This window comes from Myiozetetes cayanensis, unplaced genomic scaffold (genome assembly GCF_022539395.1).
Source record: "Myiozetetes cayanensis isolate MyiCay16 unplaced genomic scaffold, myiCay2020 scf22, whole genome shotgun sequence".
Taxonomy (NCBI): Eukaryota; Metazoa; Chordata; class Aves; order Passeriformes; family Tyrannidae; genus Myiozetetes; species Myiozetetes cayanensis.
In genome coordinates, this window is record NW_026087434.1 from 1,306,187 (window position 1) to 1,325,080 (window position 18,894).

Here is an 18,894-nt window from a genome sequence, read left to right on the forward strand (position 1 = left end):
GCAGATCGATCCCCCAGCACTTTACACACCTTCATCTCACCAAATCCAGCCCAGAGGTGTTGCCACCCTGGGAAGAGAAGCTTCTCCTGTCCAGCTGCTCTCTCTGAGCCCCCTTGAGCCTGAGGAGCTGTTTGTGGTGATGTTTCATGGACACCAGTGTGGGGAAGAACTGGTTGTTCCTTTTCTGTCTCTTGGTGGGACTCCAGGATTTGTGCCTGGTCTGGGTGTCCAGGGAAGGGAACGGAGCTGGGGAAGGGTCTGGAGGGGCTGAGGGAGCTGGGGGGGCTCAGCCTGGAGAAAAGGAGGCTCAGGGGGGACCTTCTGGCTCTCCAATCCCTGACAGGAGGGGGGATCGGGCTCTGCTCCCAGGGAACAGGGACAGGATGACAGGAAATTGCCCCAGGCTGTGCCAGGGGAGGTTTATGCTGGATATTTGGAACATTTCTTCCCTGAAGAAGCTGCCCAGGGCAGTGGTGGAGTCCCCATCCCTGGAGGGATTTCAGAGTCATGTGGATGTGGCACTTGGGGACGTGGGTGAGTGGTGGCCTTGGCACTGCTGGGGGATGGTTGGACTCAATGATCTCAGGAGGTTTCTCCAACCTCAGCAATTCTGTGATTGGCTCCCAGAGAGGTGTCCAAGCCTGGGTCACATCCCTCTGCTCCCCCCAGCTCTGACACACACACACAGAGCGAAACTACAGGGAAACTCTTTTACTTCCCCCCCTTTCCCATCCACAATGCCCTCCCTGTGGCACAGACCATGGCAGTTGGGAGCCTTTGCAGTGGAAAGGCTCAGTCCCAGCCCAGGACACCGAGGAATGACTGTGGGGAGGAGGGCAGGGCTGGGAGCAGGCACACACCCCACGGCACACAGAGAAGGTGGGGGGGAGCCAAGGGCCCCCAGAGGCTGTGTCAGGGTACAGAATAACCCCTGGGGCATGTCCACTATTTACAGATATGTACAATCCTCCACCCTTCTCCTGCACGCGCAGCGTGGGGCAGGATGGATGGAGAGTCCAGGCTTTGCATCCCTCGGCATCTCCCGGGCAGGACACGGTTCCAGGCAGGATCCCCACAGTCTAACTCTCCTCCTGCCTTGGCTTTTTGCAGTCCAGGTCCTGGAGCAGGCAGGGAACGGGGCTGAAATCCATCTGGAGACACAGGTGCGAGGCTGGGATTCAGAGCAGAGGCGTCCCGGGGTTGGAAAGCAGCAGCTCCTGTTCCAGACTCAGCAGGGGGAAGGCAGGTTTGGGGTCTGCTGTGCCCTCTGCTCGTGCCTGGGCAGCGATTCCCCCTTGAAGCAGCCCCAGAGGAGGGGATGGAGACTCTCCCTGAGCAGTTTGAATCGGGCTGGAAGGACCCCCCGAGCTGTGACAGTGGAGCTGCTCTGAGGCAGCAGGGCCGATCTGAGCCTGGGAGCTCTCCTTGCTGGGACAGAGCTGGGTGGGCACCATGGGGCAGGCCTGGGAAGGAAGGGACCTCTCCTTGGAGCCTCCATCAAAGACAAGGCTCTTCCCACCGTGCCAGAGTCGGGAAGCCCTCTGGAGACACGGCAGTTCATTAGGAGATGGTTATCTTAAACGAGTCCGAGGCAGTGCTGGTGCTGATATGAGGAGCTGTAGGGATGCAACGGGAAGGCTCCAGGTCCAGCCCCAGCCTCTCCCGCCCATCTGAGTGGGGTTTGGCTACGGAGCTCTGGGAGGCACTGGCCAGCACAGCACTCAGAGCCAGGTGGGCACAGGTGGGAGCAGCAGGGATAACGTGGGAGCAGCTGGGATAACGCTCAGCCCATGCTGGAAGTGGAAGTGTCTTGCAGGACAGACCCACTGCAACCCCCCCAGGCGAGGCAGCACTGTCACCCAAACGGGGCTGGATCCCAGAGGATCCCTGCTCCCAGCACCCAGGAGAGCTTATGGAACACCAGGTCTGTGCTCCCCATCTCCTCTGGTCTGTGTCAGTGCTGTCACTAATCCCTCCTGCCCAGGGGCGGTCTGTGTGCGAAGCACTTTGGGGCTCAGTCTGCTGGCTCTGCGATAACCAGCAGAGCTTTCTCTTCGTGCCTCCAGCAGCCCTGCGAGGCTTTGCAGAGCAGATCCAATATGAGGTCAAGTTCCCACTAAAATCAAGTGGCTGGGAAGGAAAACTTCGTTACTGGCAGCAGCAGCGGTGCTGATGTTTATTAGTCAGCAATGAACCAGCAGAAGGTTTTATTTTGCTGGTTTTACTGCGAGCGCTGGGCTGTGGCTGATGGCTCCCTCCCTGAGCACTCCAAGGGGGCATGTTCCTCTCTCCTGCCCTTTTTCCCTGTTGATCTGTGGAAAGGTGGCTGTGGAGACCCCTGGCAGCTCCCAGGAGTCACCTTGTGCCCCTGCCCTGGCACAACCCACCTTGGTGGCCTTTGGGATGTTGGTGGCAGAGCCCCATGCCCCTCATTCCTCACCTGCAGCTCCATTATCCCCACCCCAGGAGAGCCCCTGGGTGCAAAGAGGGGAAAATATTTCAGATCCCAGCTCTGAGCTGCCAGCAGTGTCACTGCCAGGACAAAGCTGACCTGGGCATGGGTCCTTCCCAGGGCTAGGAAGCCAGGCTTTCTGTATTTCAACCTTAACCCAGCACAGAGAGGGGGTGCTCCCAGCTGGAGGCTCCTGCTGGAGACCCCTGTGGGGTCCAACTGGGAACAGGTGTCTGTCCCCACCATCCACTGGGATTCTGATGGCAGGGACTGCATGGACAAGTCACTGGCTGTCAAATCTGGGTCTGGCCCCACTGCAGGTGAGTGCTGGGGGCTCCACACCCCCCTTCCTATCTCATCCCCACTTCCCACACAGACACCTCCTCCCCCACCCACGAGGCACGGAATGCCCACGGCCCCACTGACGCATCACTGCGGCTGTGACACAGATCCTCAGCCCAGCATGGGCTCTGCTGCTCCCGGCCATCCCCAGCCCGTATTTCACTGTGGCACGACCTGCTGCTGGTGTTTTAATTCCTGCAGCATCAGCAGGGGAACGTGGGCTCGGCTTTCCTCTCCCCAGTGGTGCTGGGATGCGCTGGCTGCCCAGCCAGGGGACAGGGAGGTGCCTCTGAGCACTTGAACAGTGTCACACCTTCCTCAGAGGAGCAGGAAACAGTTAAAAGCAAAGAAATGCTGACAAGGCTCTGCTTTGTCTCGCAGAACACCCCTGAGCCCTGTGCCGTGTCCAGCAGAGCTGGGGAGCAGGTACCCAGCCTGGCACTGAGCCCTCTTCGGGGAGCTGGAGGGCCTGGCACAGCAGGATGTGATGCCCCAAGCAGGTTCTTGCTGCAGGAGCTGGGTAGAGCCGTGGGAAAACTTCTCCCGGAGCTGGTGCTCTCAGAGAATCAACTGGGGGTGCGTGGCTGAGCAAGGTGGCAGCCCAAAACAGGTGGCACCTCGTGGGCAATGCTCACCCTCACCCCCGCATCGACTGCAGTGCCAGGTGAAGTCTCTGCATCCCCTGGCCAGGGGGACCCCAGAAAGGGGAGGGTGAGCGAGGCCCGGCTGTCTTCTCCACCTAAACCCCCGCGTTCCCACGGCTCAGCTCTGCAGCGAGAGCCTGTGAACAGCCCTGGCCTCTGGCACAGAGGCTGCTCCGGGTGCTCCAGCAGGAAGACAGCACTTCTCCCTCTCCCCTGGGCTTTCCCTTGGGTTCCTGGCACTTCTCCCTCTCCCCTGGGCTTTCCCTCACGTTCCTGCTGTGCTGTCCGAGGAGGGGCTTTGCCGGGTCAGGGCTCCAGAGCCCTGGGCTGTGCTGAGCTGGGAGGGCAGAGCCCAGCGCTCCAGGACAGTCTTGGGAAGCCAAATACAGCAGATGATGGGTCAGTCCCACCACCTCTCACCCTGTGCAGGGTCCACGGGGCTGGACATGTGCTGCCCTCCTCTTTCTCATTCCCAGGTGCTGGAAGCCCTCTTGTCTGCTCTGCCTGGCTCGGATGGGGTGGGGGCCAAGTCCTCAGCACTCCCCATCTCCCGTCCCCCATCCTCTCCATCACCCATCTCCAGTGTGACTTGCCTGGAAGGAGCAGGACAGGTGTCACCCCAGGGATCCTCGGAGCCGGGCAAACCCAGATCTCAGCCAGGTGCAGGAGCCTGTGCCAAAGGTACTCCAAACCCCTGACGTGTCGCTGCTGCTTAAATACTTCCAAGGATTTCCCAGCAGGGGCCGGAGCCGGGCGGTCCTGCCGGGGCCGCTCGGAGCGGCGATCCCGGCTGTCAGTGCAGCGTGGAGGGGGGCAGGGGCCACTGGGGAGGGAAAAGGGGGAAATCCTCCATCCGAGGAGAAAATCTGCAGGCAGGTGATGTCACGGCAGGAGGAAGGCAGGGGCTCTCCTGCAGCAGGAGATGGCAGGGTAGGAGCGTGGTGTGACCAGAGGGGCTGCCGAGGCGGCAGAGCTGCTTCCCGTGGGTGAGTCGCCTCCATCCCGGAGTGCCCCCCTCGGGAGGGGCGGCTGCTGCCAACAGTGCAGTCACACAGCACAGGGAGGCTTCGGGGGGGCAATGGAGGAACTGATACCCCAGGCAAAACGCGACCCCAAACATCCTCGCCTCCTGGGCAGGGCGGTGGCAGGAGCTCTCCGGCAGCTCCCGCCAGGTCAGTGCATCTCCGTGTTATCACACACCCGTGGCCTCGGCCCCTCCTGAGGTCACCCCCTGTGTCCATGTGCATCCACCCGTGCAGGGGCAGAGCCCCAGAGCCAACCAGCCCGAGGGTGACACGGGGGAGCAGCGGAGCCACCCCAGCGATCCTTGTGGCCAGGGTGGCACTTCAGAGTTGAGATGTGCTGTGGTGCCGTGACTTGTCTTTGTTTTCGCGGCGAGGCAGCTCCTCTTGATCCATATCCTTCCCAGTGCTTGAAAGCCAACCCAGCAGAGCCCAGCTGAGGACCCAACACCCCACGGGGTGCTCACTGCTCTCCCCTCAGCTGGCATTCCACACGTGCCACCACCCTGCTGGGAGCAAGCGGGGAGAGGAGAGCGCAGGAAGGACAACCCCGCCGTCCCCTCAGATGCTCGTCTGCAGGTCCCCGTTGAGCAGGGTCCTCTGGGTCTCCGTGGTCTCATTGAGCCTGGATTTGTCCTGCTTGCTGTCGCTGCGGTCCGCCTCGTCCATGCCGCTGACCTTCACCAGGCACAGCACGTTCTGAAAGCTCTTCTTGAAGTTGTCGGACAGGAAGGCGTAAAGGATGGGGTTGGCACAGCTGTTGGCGTAGCTGAGGACCACCACAAAGTCGAACATGCCCTTGAGGACAGGAGTGGGCACGATCATGATGGAGACCGAGGAGACGTTGAAGATGTAGAAGGGGAGCCAGCAGAAGATGAAGACGGCGACCACGATGGAGACCATCCTGGTGACTTTCTTCTCAGACTTTTTCCTCTTGGAGGAGCCCACTCTGATGCCCGAGGACTTGACTTTGATAATGATGAACAGGTAGCAAAGGCAGATAATGGTGAGAGGCACCAGGAAGCCCAGGATGAAGGCGTAGATGATGAACCCCGTGTACCAGGCGCCCGACTCTCCCGGCCAGATGATGGTGCAGCTACTCCTGCCGTGGTTGTGCTGCACCCCAGCATAAATCATGATGGGCATGATCACCAGCAGGGAGACGCCCCAAACAGCCACATTGATCATTTTGGCTGTCCTGGGCCGCCTCCACTTGGCAGATTTAATGGGGTGGACGACAGCCAGGTACCGGTCGACGCTCATAACCGTGAGGCAGAAGATGCTGGTGAACTGGTTGATCCCATCCACCGTCATGACAATTCTGCAGAGGGCTTTGCCGAAGGGCCAGTGCACCAGTGCCACCTGCATGGCCAGGAAGGGCAGGCCCAGCATGAACAGCTCGTCGGCGATGGCCAGGTTGAGGATGTAGATGTTGGTGATGGTCTTCATCTTGGCATAGCGGAGGATGACGTAGATCACCAGCGTGTTCCCACACAGCCCGATGATGCAGACCACGAAGTAGATGAAGGTGAGGATGGCATTGCTGGTCAGGTCGAAGTGCTGGCCCGTGGAGTTCTGCGAGCTGTTGGTGGGAGCCTCCAGGGAGAAGTTGTCAAAGGGGGAAGCCGGGGAGAACCAGAAGGCAGTGGAGTTGGGCAGCTCGTACTCCAGCTCCATGGCTCTGCAGGTCCCTGGGCACTGCTGGCTCAGAGGAGCTGAGATGTCATCCTCCCTTGCTCTGGGGGTAGAGGAGAAGATTCTAGAAATCAGAGAGTAAACAGAATTGAAGGGATTCCTGGGGATCGTCTGCCCACCCTGCTGCCAAGCCCTGTGGCAGAGGTGCTCCCAGCAGAGAGGTTCCCCTCCCCGAGTGGTCTCTCCGGACACGCCACAGCTCCTCCTGTCCCTGGCGACACCGGAGCCCTCACGACTCCCCATATCCAACCAGTGTGTCCCGGTGGGTGCAACTGATGCCCGGGAGCACCGAGCGCTGGTGCAAAGCCCTCCCCGCCGCCCGGCCGTTCTGCGGGTGCCACCCCCTTCCCTGCCAGCCGGGACCGGCACCCCGAGCCCGGACGGCCCCGCTGGGCGACAAGCTCGGGGCAGGGGAGCCCCCACCCCCCGACCCATCGCTCCGCTGCCCGGGGGGCACCGTGCGGGGCTGTCCCGCCGCTCACCTGCTCCCCCCGCCGCCGCAGCCCGCCCCGGCCCCGCGGGCACCGGGGAGGCACCGGCAGCGCCCGCACCCCGCTCGGCTCGGCTCGGCTCGGCACCGCCCGTCCCGCACAGCCCCGCACCGCTCCGCGCGGCTCCGAGCAGCAGCTCCCGGCGCGGCTGGACCAGCGCACCGGCTGCGCCCCGCCCCGCGCGGGGCGGCTCTGCGGGGCCGGGGCGGGGACAGCCCGCACCGCCCTGCGCTGCCCACCCTGCGCTGCCAACCCTGCCGTGCCCACCCTGCCGTACCCACCCTGCCGTGCCCACCTTTGCCCACCCTGTCCTGCCTACCCTGCGCAGCCCACCCTGCCTGCGTTCCCTCCCTGCGGTGCCCACCCTGCCCACAGCCCTGCCAGCCCCCGGCGAGCCCAGCCGGGATTCTCCCCAGCTCCGGGTGCTGCGTGCCTGGGATTGGAGCCTCTCCTTCTCTCAGAGTCTGTTGGTGCGTGCCAGAGGGTGCCCAAACCAGGGGCTCAGGGACATGTGTAGGGACCCTGATTCTCCTCAGAGCGTGGTGGGACCTGCCTGGATTCACAGGGCTTCCAGATGGAAACATCCTGAGGGACCCCTTGGCTCCTTCTCCTAACACAGCCTTGGCCTCACTGACCGGCTCCTGCTGTAGGAGCAACATTTTGGTTCCAGCCACAGGCTCAGCTTCTCCTGATGTCTCCAGGGCCACCAGGAGACGGACAGGGCAATGGCATCCTGATGGCCATGCCGTGACCCCAGTGAAGTCTCCCAAAGTCTCTCAGGAATCTTAGAGTGCCTTGACCCCAGGATTTTTCACCTTGCCTCCAAAGACAAGCCAAGGCAGGTCCTTGCTGTTCCTCACACCTGGGAGAGGTGGGAAGGTGATGTTGAAATATTTGGGGTCTCTGGGGATGGGTGCAATACAGGTGGCTCCTGCCACAGCCTCTCCCTCTGCACTGACCCCGTGATGACAACTGGAGGAGGAAAACCAAAAAGGAGAGGTTTGGGGCAGATAATCTCTGTTCTGGCTTGTTTGAGATATTGAAAGCAATTAAATGATCGCTATTCCTGCCCTCCTTTCCATCACCTCTCCAAGAGACAATAGAAAGCAGGAAATTAAGAGGGACTGGGAACAAAGAGCCCAGTGCTGAGGCTGCTGATTGTGGTGGGAGTTTCTCACTTGCACTTCACCATCCACGTCCCAAGGCAGATCTAAAGACATCAGGTCCTGGGGCACAAGGGAGAGTCGTTATCAGCCTCATAAATCTTTAGGAGGCAGGAAAGAGCCCCTTCTGGTATAGATGATGTGGAAATGAATATCCCAGTAACTGTGAGAGGAGGGAAGGTGGTGCTGGAGCTGGTTTGGCTGATGTAAATGGGGGATTGGATCTCTGTGGGTGTTCCCTTTGGGGTGTCCTGAGGAATGTCAATCCCTGGGATGCTGCTCCAGGCGGGGTTGGCTCCACGTGCCCCCAGGATGGTTGTGCAGGAGGGAGCACTGCGTGCCAGCCTGGCACAGGAGAGGGGTTTGCTGCCTTGTGACCTTTTCACAGTTGTTTTATCCTGTCTTGGCTGATTCCTGTGCCCAGGAGGGATGCCCTGACTGTGCCCTTCCCTCGGCAGTGGGAAGAGTGAGGTGCAGCCTTCCCTGTGTGCATTTCCAGTGCTGCCTCCTTGGATTTCTCCTGTGAGCAGGTGATGCTGTCACATCCCTTCCCTGGGTCCCTTGGGCACCAAGCTGGGCCCTCCCCCTACTCTTGCCCTGGCACTGAGACCACCCCAGGCTGGCAGTGGCTTCTCCCAGCCCCCAGCATGGTCCTGAGCATCATCCTCCCCCCGTGCCAGGGGATGGAGCGGTGGGGCAGTGCAGGGACCCCGGGGTGCTGCCAGCTGGCTGGGGCTGCCAGCACTCCCAGTCCTTCCCTTCCACCTCCGTGGGAAGCTGGGGCCAGGGAGCTGGGAGAACCCAGCCAGCAATCTCGCCTGGCTAAACCCAGATCGTGATCTTCATTAAAACCCCCATAAAACTAATGAAATGATGGCCCGGTGAGTATTGAGGAGCTGATCGGAGCTGATATCCATCCAGGAGGAGGGCAGCAGCAGCTGGCTGAGCTGGGAATCTGTCCTTGAGCCTTCTGAAGACATATTTTTTTATTCTGTTTAGATTTAGGACTGAATTAGGATTCAGTCTAGAGTCTGATCTGTGTCTCTGGGTGGTCCCTGGTTCCGAGAGACGCTGTACCCCAGCAGCTGGTTTGGTGCTGGCAGATAAACTCCTCTTTGTCCTTTTGCCTGGGAAGCATCCACTGTGCTGAAAAGCGATTTACTGGCAGGGCTGGAGAGAGGAGAAAGGCACGGCCCCTTCCCACACGGCCGAAATAACCCCTGGGAGAGGGGCACGGCGGTTACGTGACCACAGAGAGGTTTTTTAAAGTCCTTCCAAGTTTTCTGCCATCTATTCCCAGCGGTTCTGCAAGAGTCCCAGGGGAAAACAGCACTTTCGACCCCTGTCCTGGAAGTGAGTGTCGTAAGGAGCCGGGTTTGGATGCCAACGGAGGGATAGGGTGAGCCGGCCTTTCTCCCACATCCGTGGAGGGCAGGCAGCGAGATCTCCAGCGTTTTGCAGGAATGAGGGACACTGTGTTGGACTGGAGCTCTCTGGGCTGGGCTCTGACATGGTGGAGGGGAACTGGGGGGCAGCTGCTGTTCCACAGCAGTCAGGAGGGGAAGGATTTGCTCCTGAGCGCAGCCAGCCTGAGGATCCCCGAGGTTCATCATGTCTTGAAGATGCTCATCTCTCTCTGGAGAGCTGGCCCCAAGCAGCTCTGCCTCTGCCGTGCCCAAACCCACTCCTGCCCTCAGAGGGACCCCCTGTCCCCCATGGCCGTGGGGACAGAGCCAGCACAGGCAGGGATGCCCGTGGTGTTCCTCTCTCCTGGGTCCTTTGGGTGGCACTGCCCTTTCCCTGCCTTTTCCCTTCCCATCTCCAGCCCAGCAGCTGCAGGCGTTTTGGTGGCTCTGCTGACGCCTGGCTGGAGGCTGCAGGGATGCCTGGGCTGGGGGAGGCTTTGCTCTCTGCTAATTAGCCAGACAAACAGGTCTGGACCATCTCCCCACGCCCCGAGGCGCGGCAGGACCAGGCTGGTGGCTGCCAGATTTAATCGGGCAGCGTCTGCAGCGGTGATGGATGGGGAGGGAGAGGAGCTGGCGCCTTCACCTGCGCCCAGGGCAGCACCCAGCCCCCGCGGATCCGGGATCTCCACAGCCCCCGCGGATCGGGGCTCTCCCGGGGGAACCCCGCACCCCGCTCCGGCTCCTGCTCCTGCCAGACCTCCCTACAGCCGGTTCCTTCCTCCCTCTCCCACCTCTCCCCTTCTCGCCCTGCCGTTATTTGCCTCCGTAATTATTTTACTGATCTCTGGAGGGGCCGGGCTGCAGCGGGAGCCGCCGCTCGCATTCCCGGGGCATCCCAGAGCTGCTGAGCCTTTGGCAGCGGCGGGTTGAGGTGCCGGCTCCTGCCCGTGCCTCTGCCCGCTGTGCCTGGCTCGTCCGAGGGTCCTGCGCAATAAATCGGGACTGAACAGCCTGCGTTTGGCAGCCAGGCTTTGTTCCAGCTGGAAACGTCAGGGCTGGTGACAGCACACGCTGCTGCTCGTGTCCCCTCCTGCTCGGAGCAGCTGGTGGAACTCCGTGGCCCCCCAGCCCTGCGGCGGGTCCTGCCCGTCCCTCAGGACGAGCCCAAAGCCAGCGGAGGAGCACAAAGCTTCTCCTTTGTGCGTGTGACCCAGGGGGGACAGGAGGGGACAGGAGCTCGCGGAGGGGGATGGCCCGACCCTGCCCGGGCTGCTCCCCTGCCCCGTCCTCGGGGATGGCCCTGGATGTCCTCATCCCTCATCCCGCGGTCCGGGCTGGCTCCAGCCGCTGCTTCAGCTTGACACAGATGGATTTGGGTTGGGAAAGAGCCCGGCCGTGAGCTCAGCCTGCGGGAAGGGGACACGGCAGGGACACAGCAGGGACACAGGGACACAGCAGGGACACAGGGACACAGCAGGGACACAGCAGGGACACAAGGACACAGGGGCCATGCCCAGTGAGAGGCACGGCTGGGGCATCTCCAGGTGCTGGGATGTGCCCCTCTGTGCCTTCCACCCGCCCCAGACACCACTAAGCAGTTTTATGGCATAAAATCCAGAGGGATTTGGGTCCTGGCTGCCCCAGGGCTCCCCGGAGCTGCCCCTTCCAATGTCTCATTAACCTTAATGAGAGATTGCACAAGAATTTGGGCCTGTTTTGTTGTTTAAAATGCATTTTAGGGGCACAGGCCTCATCCTTCCTGGTGCTGGCCCAGGCAGGGGCAGGTGGGAGCTGCCTGGGGCTGAGTGACATGGAGGTGACACTGGAGAAGGGGGGTGAGAGCTGACTTTGCTGATGCTTCTGCACGGAGCCCCACTGCCATCACTGTCCCCACTGCCACCCCCCTGTCCCCAGGCAGGGCCAGCCCTGCCAGCCACCCCCAGCCCGTGTCAGCCGTGTCCCCAGGGCCAGCCTGGCCGGGTCACCAGCTGTCCCTGCCAGCACAGCTGCCCGGGGATCCCCAGGGGGGGAGCAGGGGAGCTCTGTTTGTCTGTCCCCATGTCCCTCCCAGCTGGCACCTCGCCCTGCATCTGCCTGGCCAGGGCAGCTAATGAGGGATGCGGCAATTACAGGGCGAGATTGATTAAATCCGAAATCGGGGAGGTTTCAAATGGCCTTGACCTTTCCCAGCTGAGGCAGGGGAGGCTGATCAAAGGCTGTTGGAAGATAAACACTCTCATAAAGACGGGTTCTGCTGCAAATGAGCTGGATGTGTCCTTCTGCCACCACCTGCTCCTTCTGGCACGGCACAGGCCGGGGACACCGGGGCTGGCCGGGCTCCCTCTGCTCCAGGGATGGCACTGCAGGTCCCTCTCCCTCCTGCCAAGGCAAGGAATCGGTGATGGAGCCGCTCCTGCCCCACTGTGTGCCCCGGGACGATGCTCTGGGGGGTGTCCAGCTTGGACATCAGGAGGAATTTCTCCCTGGAAAGGGTGGTCAGGCCTTGGCAGGGGCTGCCCAGGGAGGTTTGGAGTCCCCACCCCTGGAGGTGTCCCAGGAAGGCCTGGCCGTGGCACTCAGTGCTCTGGGCTGGGGGACAAGGTGGGGATGGGGCACAGGGTGGGCTCCATGGGCTGGGAGTTCCTTTCCAACGTGAATGATTCTGGGATTCTGTGACGTCACGGGTGGGATGCTGCACCCTCCGAGGGCAGTGCCGGATGCCAGTGTTGGATGGGGGGTGCTGTCTGCCCCTGTGAGGTGCCCCAGGCTGCCACGTGCTGACCATTAAGGTGTCGCGTCCTGCTGTTAATTAGCGGGGCTGATTGCGGCCGTGGGTCACCACCCTGCCGGGTGGGCGCTCTTAGTACGCAAACACCGGGAGCTGCCCTTAAGGATGCCAGCGGGAAGCTCTGCCCTGGGGGGGGAGGTGGCAGCGACAGTGACAACGACAGTGACAGTGACAGCGGCAGCGACACCTTGTCGCGCCCGCCCGCGCCGCCCGCCCGCCTCGCTTTGCCGCCGCCGCGCCCGCGCCAACCGCAGAGACGCGGGCGGCCCGCCCCCGCCGCGCTCCCATTGGCTGCGGCCGCGGAGGGGGCGGGGCCTCGGCGGCGACACGTGTGCGGGCACCAGGAAACGGCGCGGGCGGGGACGGGCAGCGAGCCGGGGGCTCCGGTACGGGGGCTTTGGGGGTCCCGGAGGGTTTGGGGGGGATGACCTGGGGGGCTCCGGGAACGAGCGGTGTGGGAATCCCGGGGGGCTCCGGGAACGGGGAGTTTGGGGGTCCCGGGGACCGACTCGGGGGCTCCGGTACCGGGGGTTTGGGGGCTTTGAGGACTGGGCTGGGGGTCCCCCAGGACTGGGGGGTTTGGGGGCTTTGGGGACAGGACCGGTGGGCTCCAGGTGTGGGGGGCGTGGGGGTCCTGGGCCTTTGAGAGGGGGGGCAAGATGGCAACATTGTGTGTGTTCCTTATATATTTATATATAAATGTATAATACATATGTATTTGATATATCTACATATAAATGTATACGTGTATTTGGATATATTTCCACCCAAGTGTATAAACACACGTGTATTTTGATTTACTTGCGTATAAATATGTCAATACGTGTATTATAAGTTTATATGTCCGCATTTCCACACACCTGTGTGTGTTTTCCCAGCAGTGCTGCTGCTCCCTGGGCCATTCCCAGTGCTTGGATAACCCTCCCCTGGCCTCGGGGGACCCCCTGAGCGCAGCCCTGAGCCCCAGCTCAGTGTGGGGTGGTGCTGCAGGTGGGACGGGGTGTGTCCCACCCCTGCTGCTCCGCTGGGTTCCACCGCAAAGCCTCGCCCAAGGGGGAGAAGCTCCGAGGGGGATGGTAAAGCTCCCTCTGTCCCCGTGGGTGAGGAGGGGTTTGGGGCACTCCCCCTTTGGCCAGGGTGGAGTTTGGGGGTTGTTCTCTGTCTGCAAACCCCAGGTGCTTGTCCTAACCCCTCTCCTGTCCCCCAGGCCAGCATGATCCCGGGACTGGGGCCGGTGCTGCAGGCGGTGCTGGGGACGTTCCTCACCTGGGGGCTGACGGCGGCGGGCTCAGCGCTGGTGTTCGTGTTCTCCAGCGGCCAGGTGGGTCCTGGGATCACCCCCCTCATCCCTGGGAGACCAGCAGGACCTGGGATCCCCCCTCATCCCTGGGAGACCAGCAGGACCTGGGATCCCCCCCCTCATCCCTGGGAGACCAGCAGGACCTGGGATCATCCCCCCCCTCATCCCTGGGAGACCAGCAGGACCTGGGATCCCCCCCCTCATCCCTGGGAGACCAGCAGGACCTGGCATACAGGGCTGTGCCGTGCTCATGGGGCGCCTTGGCTGCCTCATCCCAACTTTGAGGGGGTTAAAAATGGCCCTGGGGCAAGAGAGGAGCAAAAATCCAGCTCGTTTCTCAGCACACCAGAGGAGAAGGAAATCAAATTCCTGCCCCTGGGCTGTGGTATGTGCTCCCAGTAGCGTTGGGAACACAGCAGGTTCCCCTCCTGTAACCTGGTTTTGGTGCCACGTTTCCAGGGCAGGATTTGGGTCAGCCCGTGCTCAGAGCAAGCAAAGAGCTGATCTTTAAGTCATCTGGGATCCAAAATTAGAGGCCCCCTCGCCGCCCTGCTCCCCATTGCCCGGATGGATTTATTATTTATGCCTCGCTCTTGTGATGATTTATTCAGCAGTTGGTTGCACACTGAGATTCCCTTTGCAGGAGCACATGGGGTTTTCTTTCTGGGGGAGGGAATAAAACCCTGGGAGTGCAGTGGGCAGGATTTGTGCTGGGCTGTGGGCAGAGTAGGGGGCTTGTTCAGAACAGCCAGGGATTAGAGGAAGGAAGGTCTTCCAGGAGGGAGGGGGAATGAGGGCAGGAAATGCAGAGGGGCAGGAGAGCTGCTGGTTGAATGTCTCACATGCTTTGGGGATGCCTTGTAGGATCCTGGTGATTCCATAAATCATGGAATGGTTTGGGTTGGAAGGGACCTTAAAGCCCATCCAGTCCCAACCCCTGCCCTGGGCAGAGACACCTTCCACCAGCCCAGGTTGCTCCAAGCCCTGGCCTTGGACACTTCCAGGGATCCAGGGGCAGCCACAGCTGCTCTGGGCAACCTGTGCCAGGGCCTCCCCACCCTCACAGGGAGGAATTTCTCCTCAGTATCCCATTTATCCCTGCCCTCTGGCAGTGGGAAGCCATTCCCCTTGTCCAAAGTCCCTCTCCAGCCTTGTGATCCCCCTATCCCATCAGGGAGCAGCTGCCTCTCCCCTGGTGTGGTCCATGGTGTGGTCACACCCTGCTGCTCCTGCCACAGCACTGAAAGGTGTGTTTTGTGTTTGGTTTCTTCCAGAGGCGGGTCCTGGATGGGAGCCTGGGCTTTGCTGCAGGGGTAAGTACAGCACCCTCCTGCTCCCCTCTGCAGCCCCTCCACGCTTGGTCTGCTTGCCCACTGGAATCAGAATCCCTTGGGTAGTTTCCTGAGGGCAGGGAAGGGCTCCTGCCCTCGGGGTGGCTCTGGTTGTGCCCTGTCATGTCCTGGTGCCTCCTCGGGGAGGGAGGAGGTGGCACGAGGAGGGGTCACGAGGACGCTGAGCTGCCCACGCTGGGTTTGGCTCTCTCGAGTTCAGCTCTTCTCATCCCTTGGGATGCTGAGTCGCTCCTGGAGCGATGGAGACGTGCAGGGGAGATGAAGATGGGCAGGAGGGCTCTTGTCCTGGGGGCTGCTGTGCATGGCTGGCTCTGTGCTGCTCGGTCTCCTGTGGAGCGTGGATGTTTAAACCCTGAGGAGAAGAGGGGAGGAAGGCACTGCAGCTCTACATCAAGGCTGCACACTGAATGTGGGGCTTGCTCCTTCTGTCCTGAAGGAAAATGTGCAACTGTGTGGCTTGGGGTTGTGTTGGGAATTGGGGATGCAGACCTGCCCAGGTGAGGGGGGCCAGGTGGAGCTCGTTAAATCACCTTTGTTTCCCCTGGTAGAGCGGTTAAAGTTGAAAAACACCTCTAAGGTAATCAAGTTCAGCTGTTAAACCCCACAGTTCAAGGTGCTGGAGTGCACCTGAGAGCTGCCCTGGGTGGAAGGGGCATCTCCCCAGGGTGTGTGGTGGCTGTACCTGGGCTCTGCCCCACTTGCTGTGTGCTGGTGGCACCTGGATGCTGTGGTGGGTGACAGGAACTCAGCTGGAAGCTTTTCTGTGGCCAGGTAACGATGAGAATAATTCCCCTTGGCTGCTGGAGTGGATGGCTGCTCCATCATTTATCCACGAGCCCCATTAGGATCAGGACCTGCTGGCTCAGGTGCCGTCCTTGCCGTGGCCACCACGTCCCTGTGCCAGGAGCTCTGAGTCATCCCTGCCTGCCCCAGGTGTGGCTCAGGAAGCAGAGGTCCTGCAAACATTTGCTTTTCCCTCAGCTTTTTCGCTGTGCTGTGCTCAGAGCAGGAGGGGAGAGCTTTGCCTGGGGGGAAGGACAGCGAGGAGGTCCCTGGTGACACCCCCTGAGCTTCCCTTTTCTCAGCTGGGCAGCGTTGCCATTATTTGCCCAACAGTGTGACCAGCTCTGTGTGTCCATCTTTCCTTTCCCTGAAAGGATTTAACAACACAGGCAACGTTTTCTTCCCTCTTTCCCAGGGAAAGCACTGGTGGGGTGTGTGTGCTTGGTGGCTTTGCAGAGAGTCCGTGGGGAAGCTGGAGGAGAAACCACCCAGCACAGAGGGACTGTGGCCAGTGGACAGCTCCCTGTGTGAGGGTGGAGAGGGGATGGGATGCTGGAGGGGGGATGTAGTGCTGGAGCTGAGCTGGTGTCCTGCCTGAGGGAGCCCAGAACTGGTGCTGGGGGAGCCCTGGGAGCAGCACAGACTCTCTGTGCTCTGTGTAGGGGTGAAAGGACGTGGACCAGCCAGTTCTGGAACCTGCTTGTACTGTTTTCCTCTCCTCTCCCCTGTGAGAAGTGTTTCTGCAGACAGAGACGCTGCTCCTGCTCTGAGGGTTTCTGTTTGAAACTCTGCTGATCTCTTGCACGTACTGGGCTGTTCCTCTGAGCGCTGGGGGATGAGGAGAGGCAGAACTTCCTCTTTAGCCCTGCTCTGAAATCTGTGCTGCTGGGTTGAATTATCTTCCCTGGTGCTCTGTCAGGGCCAGCAAAGCTCCAGCTCCTGTGCTTTCAGGGGCAGGTGCTGCTTCCAGCCTTGCTGTGCTCAGCTCAGGATCCCTGACAGTCACCTGGGCTCCAGGGAGCATCCCTGGGGCTCTCCAAGGCCAGGATTGCTGGAGAAACAGGGTGTAATGGATGGTTCTCCATCCTCTTGGAATCACTTCCCTGCTTGTCTTCTGGGAGCTGCAAAGCGAAATAAACCCAGAACTGGTTAAAGATTTCTCTGGCACTGCTGAGGCAGGACGAGGATGTGGGACAGGGATGTCCAGGTGACCTCAGGGAGGGTGGTCTGGGATGCAGAGTGTTATTTTGGAACACAGAAAGCTGTGCCTTGGCACTGCCTTCACTGCAGATGCTCCACCTGATCTGGGGGAGCTGGGATAAACCTGGGCACAGGGTGAAAGTGCCGTGCTGTGAACTGGGGTGTACTGGGAGAGCCCCTGTGTGTACTGGGAGCATCTTGATGGCAAAGCACAGCTCAGGCTGCCCATGTTTGGTGGCACAGGGGTCATCTCAGATGGAGGGACCTGTGCAGCTGCTCAGTGTGGGGTGGAGGAGCTCAGCCCCTTCCAGCACCACGCTGGTGCCCGAGGATTTGCCTTCTCTGTGCCTCAGTTCCCTCTCTGGAGCTCGCAGATGACTGAGGGTTTTGGATGTGGAAGCCTCTGAGGTGATGTGTTTCCATAGAGACAAGGCTTTGCTGCTGGGGCATCTGATGTGGAATTCTGGCTTTTCTCTTAAATCTTGATATTCTTAAATAAGATGTTGGTGGTTTTTTTTTTTTTTTTAGCTGTTCTCTGCTGTGCTGGAGGTGCTGGGCTCAGACATCATGAGCAAACACTTCCAGTCCTCCCTCCCTGCAGCCTCACACTGCTGTTCCTCTTGCTGGGCTCTACTTTGATTTCTTCTGTCCCAGATGAAGCAGAAAATCATCCAGCCACGCTCCTTAACCCACACCAGGCACAGCTGGGTTCAAATATTCCCTATCAGTGCTGCTTAAAACAGCATCAGGAATTCACACAGCTCTGCTGGGGCTGGTCCTTGTTGTTGGAGCCCTAATGAAGTCAAGTGGAAAAGTTTGTCAGGGAGGTGTCCTGCCAGTCTCTCAGCTTCCACTTGTCTTTCCTGTCCTGCCATGGGGATCTCTTCCTCCTGGGTTTTCTGCTCCCTGTCTTGGGGGGCCTGATGTGAGGGGAAGACTTGGCGTGGAAAATCCTCCCCTCTGCCCAAGTGACTCCGTGTTTGATTGATCCAAGGAGAGCCCAGGGGGCTTTCTGTGTTTTATTCCTTTGACACCAGCTGGCTGGGAGGCACTGGGGGTTTGTGTTCCTGTCCCTGGCTGGGCAGTTATAAAGATTTGAGGTTGAGTGTGAATTTGTAACCGAAACCAGGTTGTTGGCAGAAATCCTCACCCTTTTGTTGGTTCCTGAGCATCATCTGGTAGGAGAGGCTGCTGAACTGGAGGGGTGTGACAGCTCTGACGCTGAGCTGGTGGGCAGGAGCTGGGCATGTCCCCAAATCCCAGCCTGAGCTCAGGGACGGGCTGAGGGGGGGGCACAGGGACATCGTGTCTTCTGCCTGTTGAAGGACACAGCAACTTCCAGCTCCCCCAGCACGTGGGGTTGAGGGGTTCCTCTGCACAGAGCAGGAATAAATCCCCTCTCCTCCCAGGCAGGCTGGGGTGGCTCAGGGCTCTGTCATCCCTTCCCCTGGAGCCCGTGCTGGTGGGAGCTGCGGTGCTGACTGGGGTGCTGACGGGATCTGGAGGCTGAGCACTGTCAGAGCTCTGTTTTCCGTGGGGAAATGATATCTTAACATGAGATGACAATATAATTCTGCCAAGCCTTTCCCCGTTGCTTGTGTTTCCAGGCTGGGGCGTGTGGTTGTTTTTTAAAGGAGGTGGCATTTGAAATATGAAGTTTGACAGCCGTGCTTAAGCCTGACATGACAACCCTCGTTCTTCTTACTCACAGCGAGCTGAGATTTACACAATCCCCCCCGGGACTGGTGTCTGCAGCAATAGCAGCTCGTGCCTCCCTTCAGAGGGATCTGAGGTGTGAGAGTTTGTTACGCACTCCCCTTCCAGGGGCGACTCCTCGTGCCGGGGAGGCTGAGCAGCATCTCTTTAATGGCTTGGAACTGGAAGAGAGGAGGGTTAGGTTGGAAACTGGGAGGAAATTCTTCCCTCTGAGGGTGGGGAGGCCCTGGCACAGGTTGCCCAGAGCAGCTGTGGCTGTCCCTGGATCCCTGGAAGTGTCCCAAGGCCAGGTTGGATGGGGCTTGCAGCAACCTGGGCTGGTGGAAGGTGTCCCTGCCCATGGCAGGGGTAAGGCTGGATGGGCTTTAAGGTCCCTTCCAATCCAAACCATTCTAGGATTCTGAGCATCCTAAATATGGGACTTCATGGGGTGCTGGGTGTTCCTGGAGGGACAGGTGGGGTCACTCTTCCTCCCAGCACCCCTCCTGTCGCTGTCTCCAGGATCACTCTGCTTATTCCCACTGGATCCTGGTCCCA

General features: G+C 60.3%; 2 protein-coding genes across 9 annotated transcripts in view; one reads left to right on the forward strand and one right to left on the reverse strand.

The window, feature by feature from the left end:
• Positions 1 to 2,152: 2,152 nt before the first annotated feature.
• Positions 2,153 to 6,749, reverse strand: SSTR2 (somatostatin receptor 2). Of its 2 annotated transcripts, none has more exons than XM_050319225.1 (2): positions 6,638 to 6,749; positions 2,153 to 6,198 (listed from the first exon to the last, which is right to left on the reverse strand). In XM_050319225.1, the coding sequence occupies exon 2, from the start codon at positions 6,135 to 6,137 to the stop codon at positions 5,022 to 5,024; it is 1,116 nt and encodes a 371-aa protein (XP_050175182.1). In that variant the 5' UTR covers positions 6,138 to 6,198; positions 6,638 to 6,749; the 3' UTR covers positions 2,153 to 5,021. The 2 variants fall into 2 exon arrangements, with proteins under 2 accessions (XP_050175182.1, XP_050175181.1); XM_050319224.1 differs by having other exon boundaries at positions 2,153 to 6,219.
• Positions 6,750 to 12,325: 5,576 nt separating this feature from the next.
• Positions 12,326 to 18,894, forward strand: part of SLC39A11 (solute carrier family 39 member 11) — a 251,285-nt gene continuing 244,716 nt past the window's right edge. For all 7 annotated transcript variants that reach the window (XR_007629324.1, XR_007629326.1, XR_007629325.1 and 4 more), the window contains exons 1-3: positions 12,326 to 12,392; positions 13,214 to 13,327; positions 14,581 to 14,619. Coding sequence is in view for 2 of the 7 variants with exons in the window: in XM_050319226.1 (XP_050175183.1) it covers positions 13,220 to 13,327; positions 14,581 to 14,619 (147 nt within the window). In the remaining 5 variants the exon portion in view is untranslated. The remainder of the gene's footprint in view (positions 12,393 to 13,213; positions 13,328 to 14,580; positions 14,620 to 18,894) is intronic.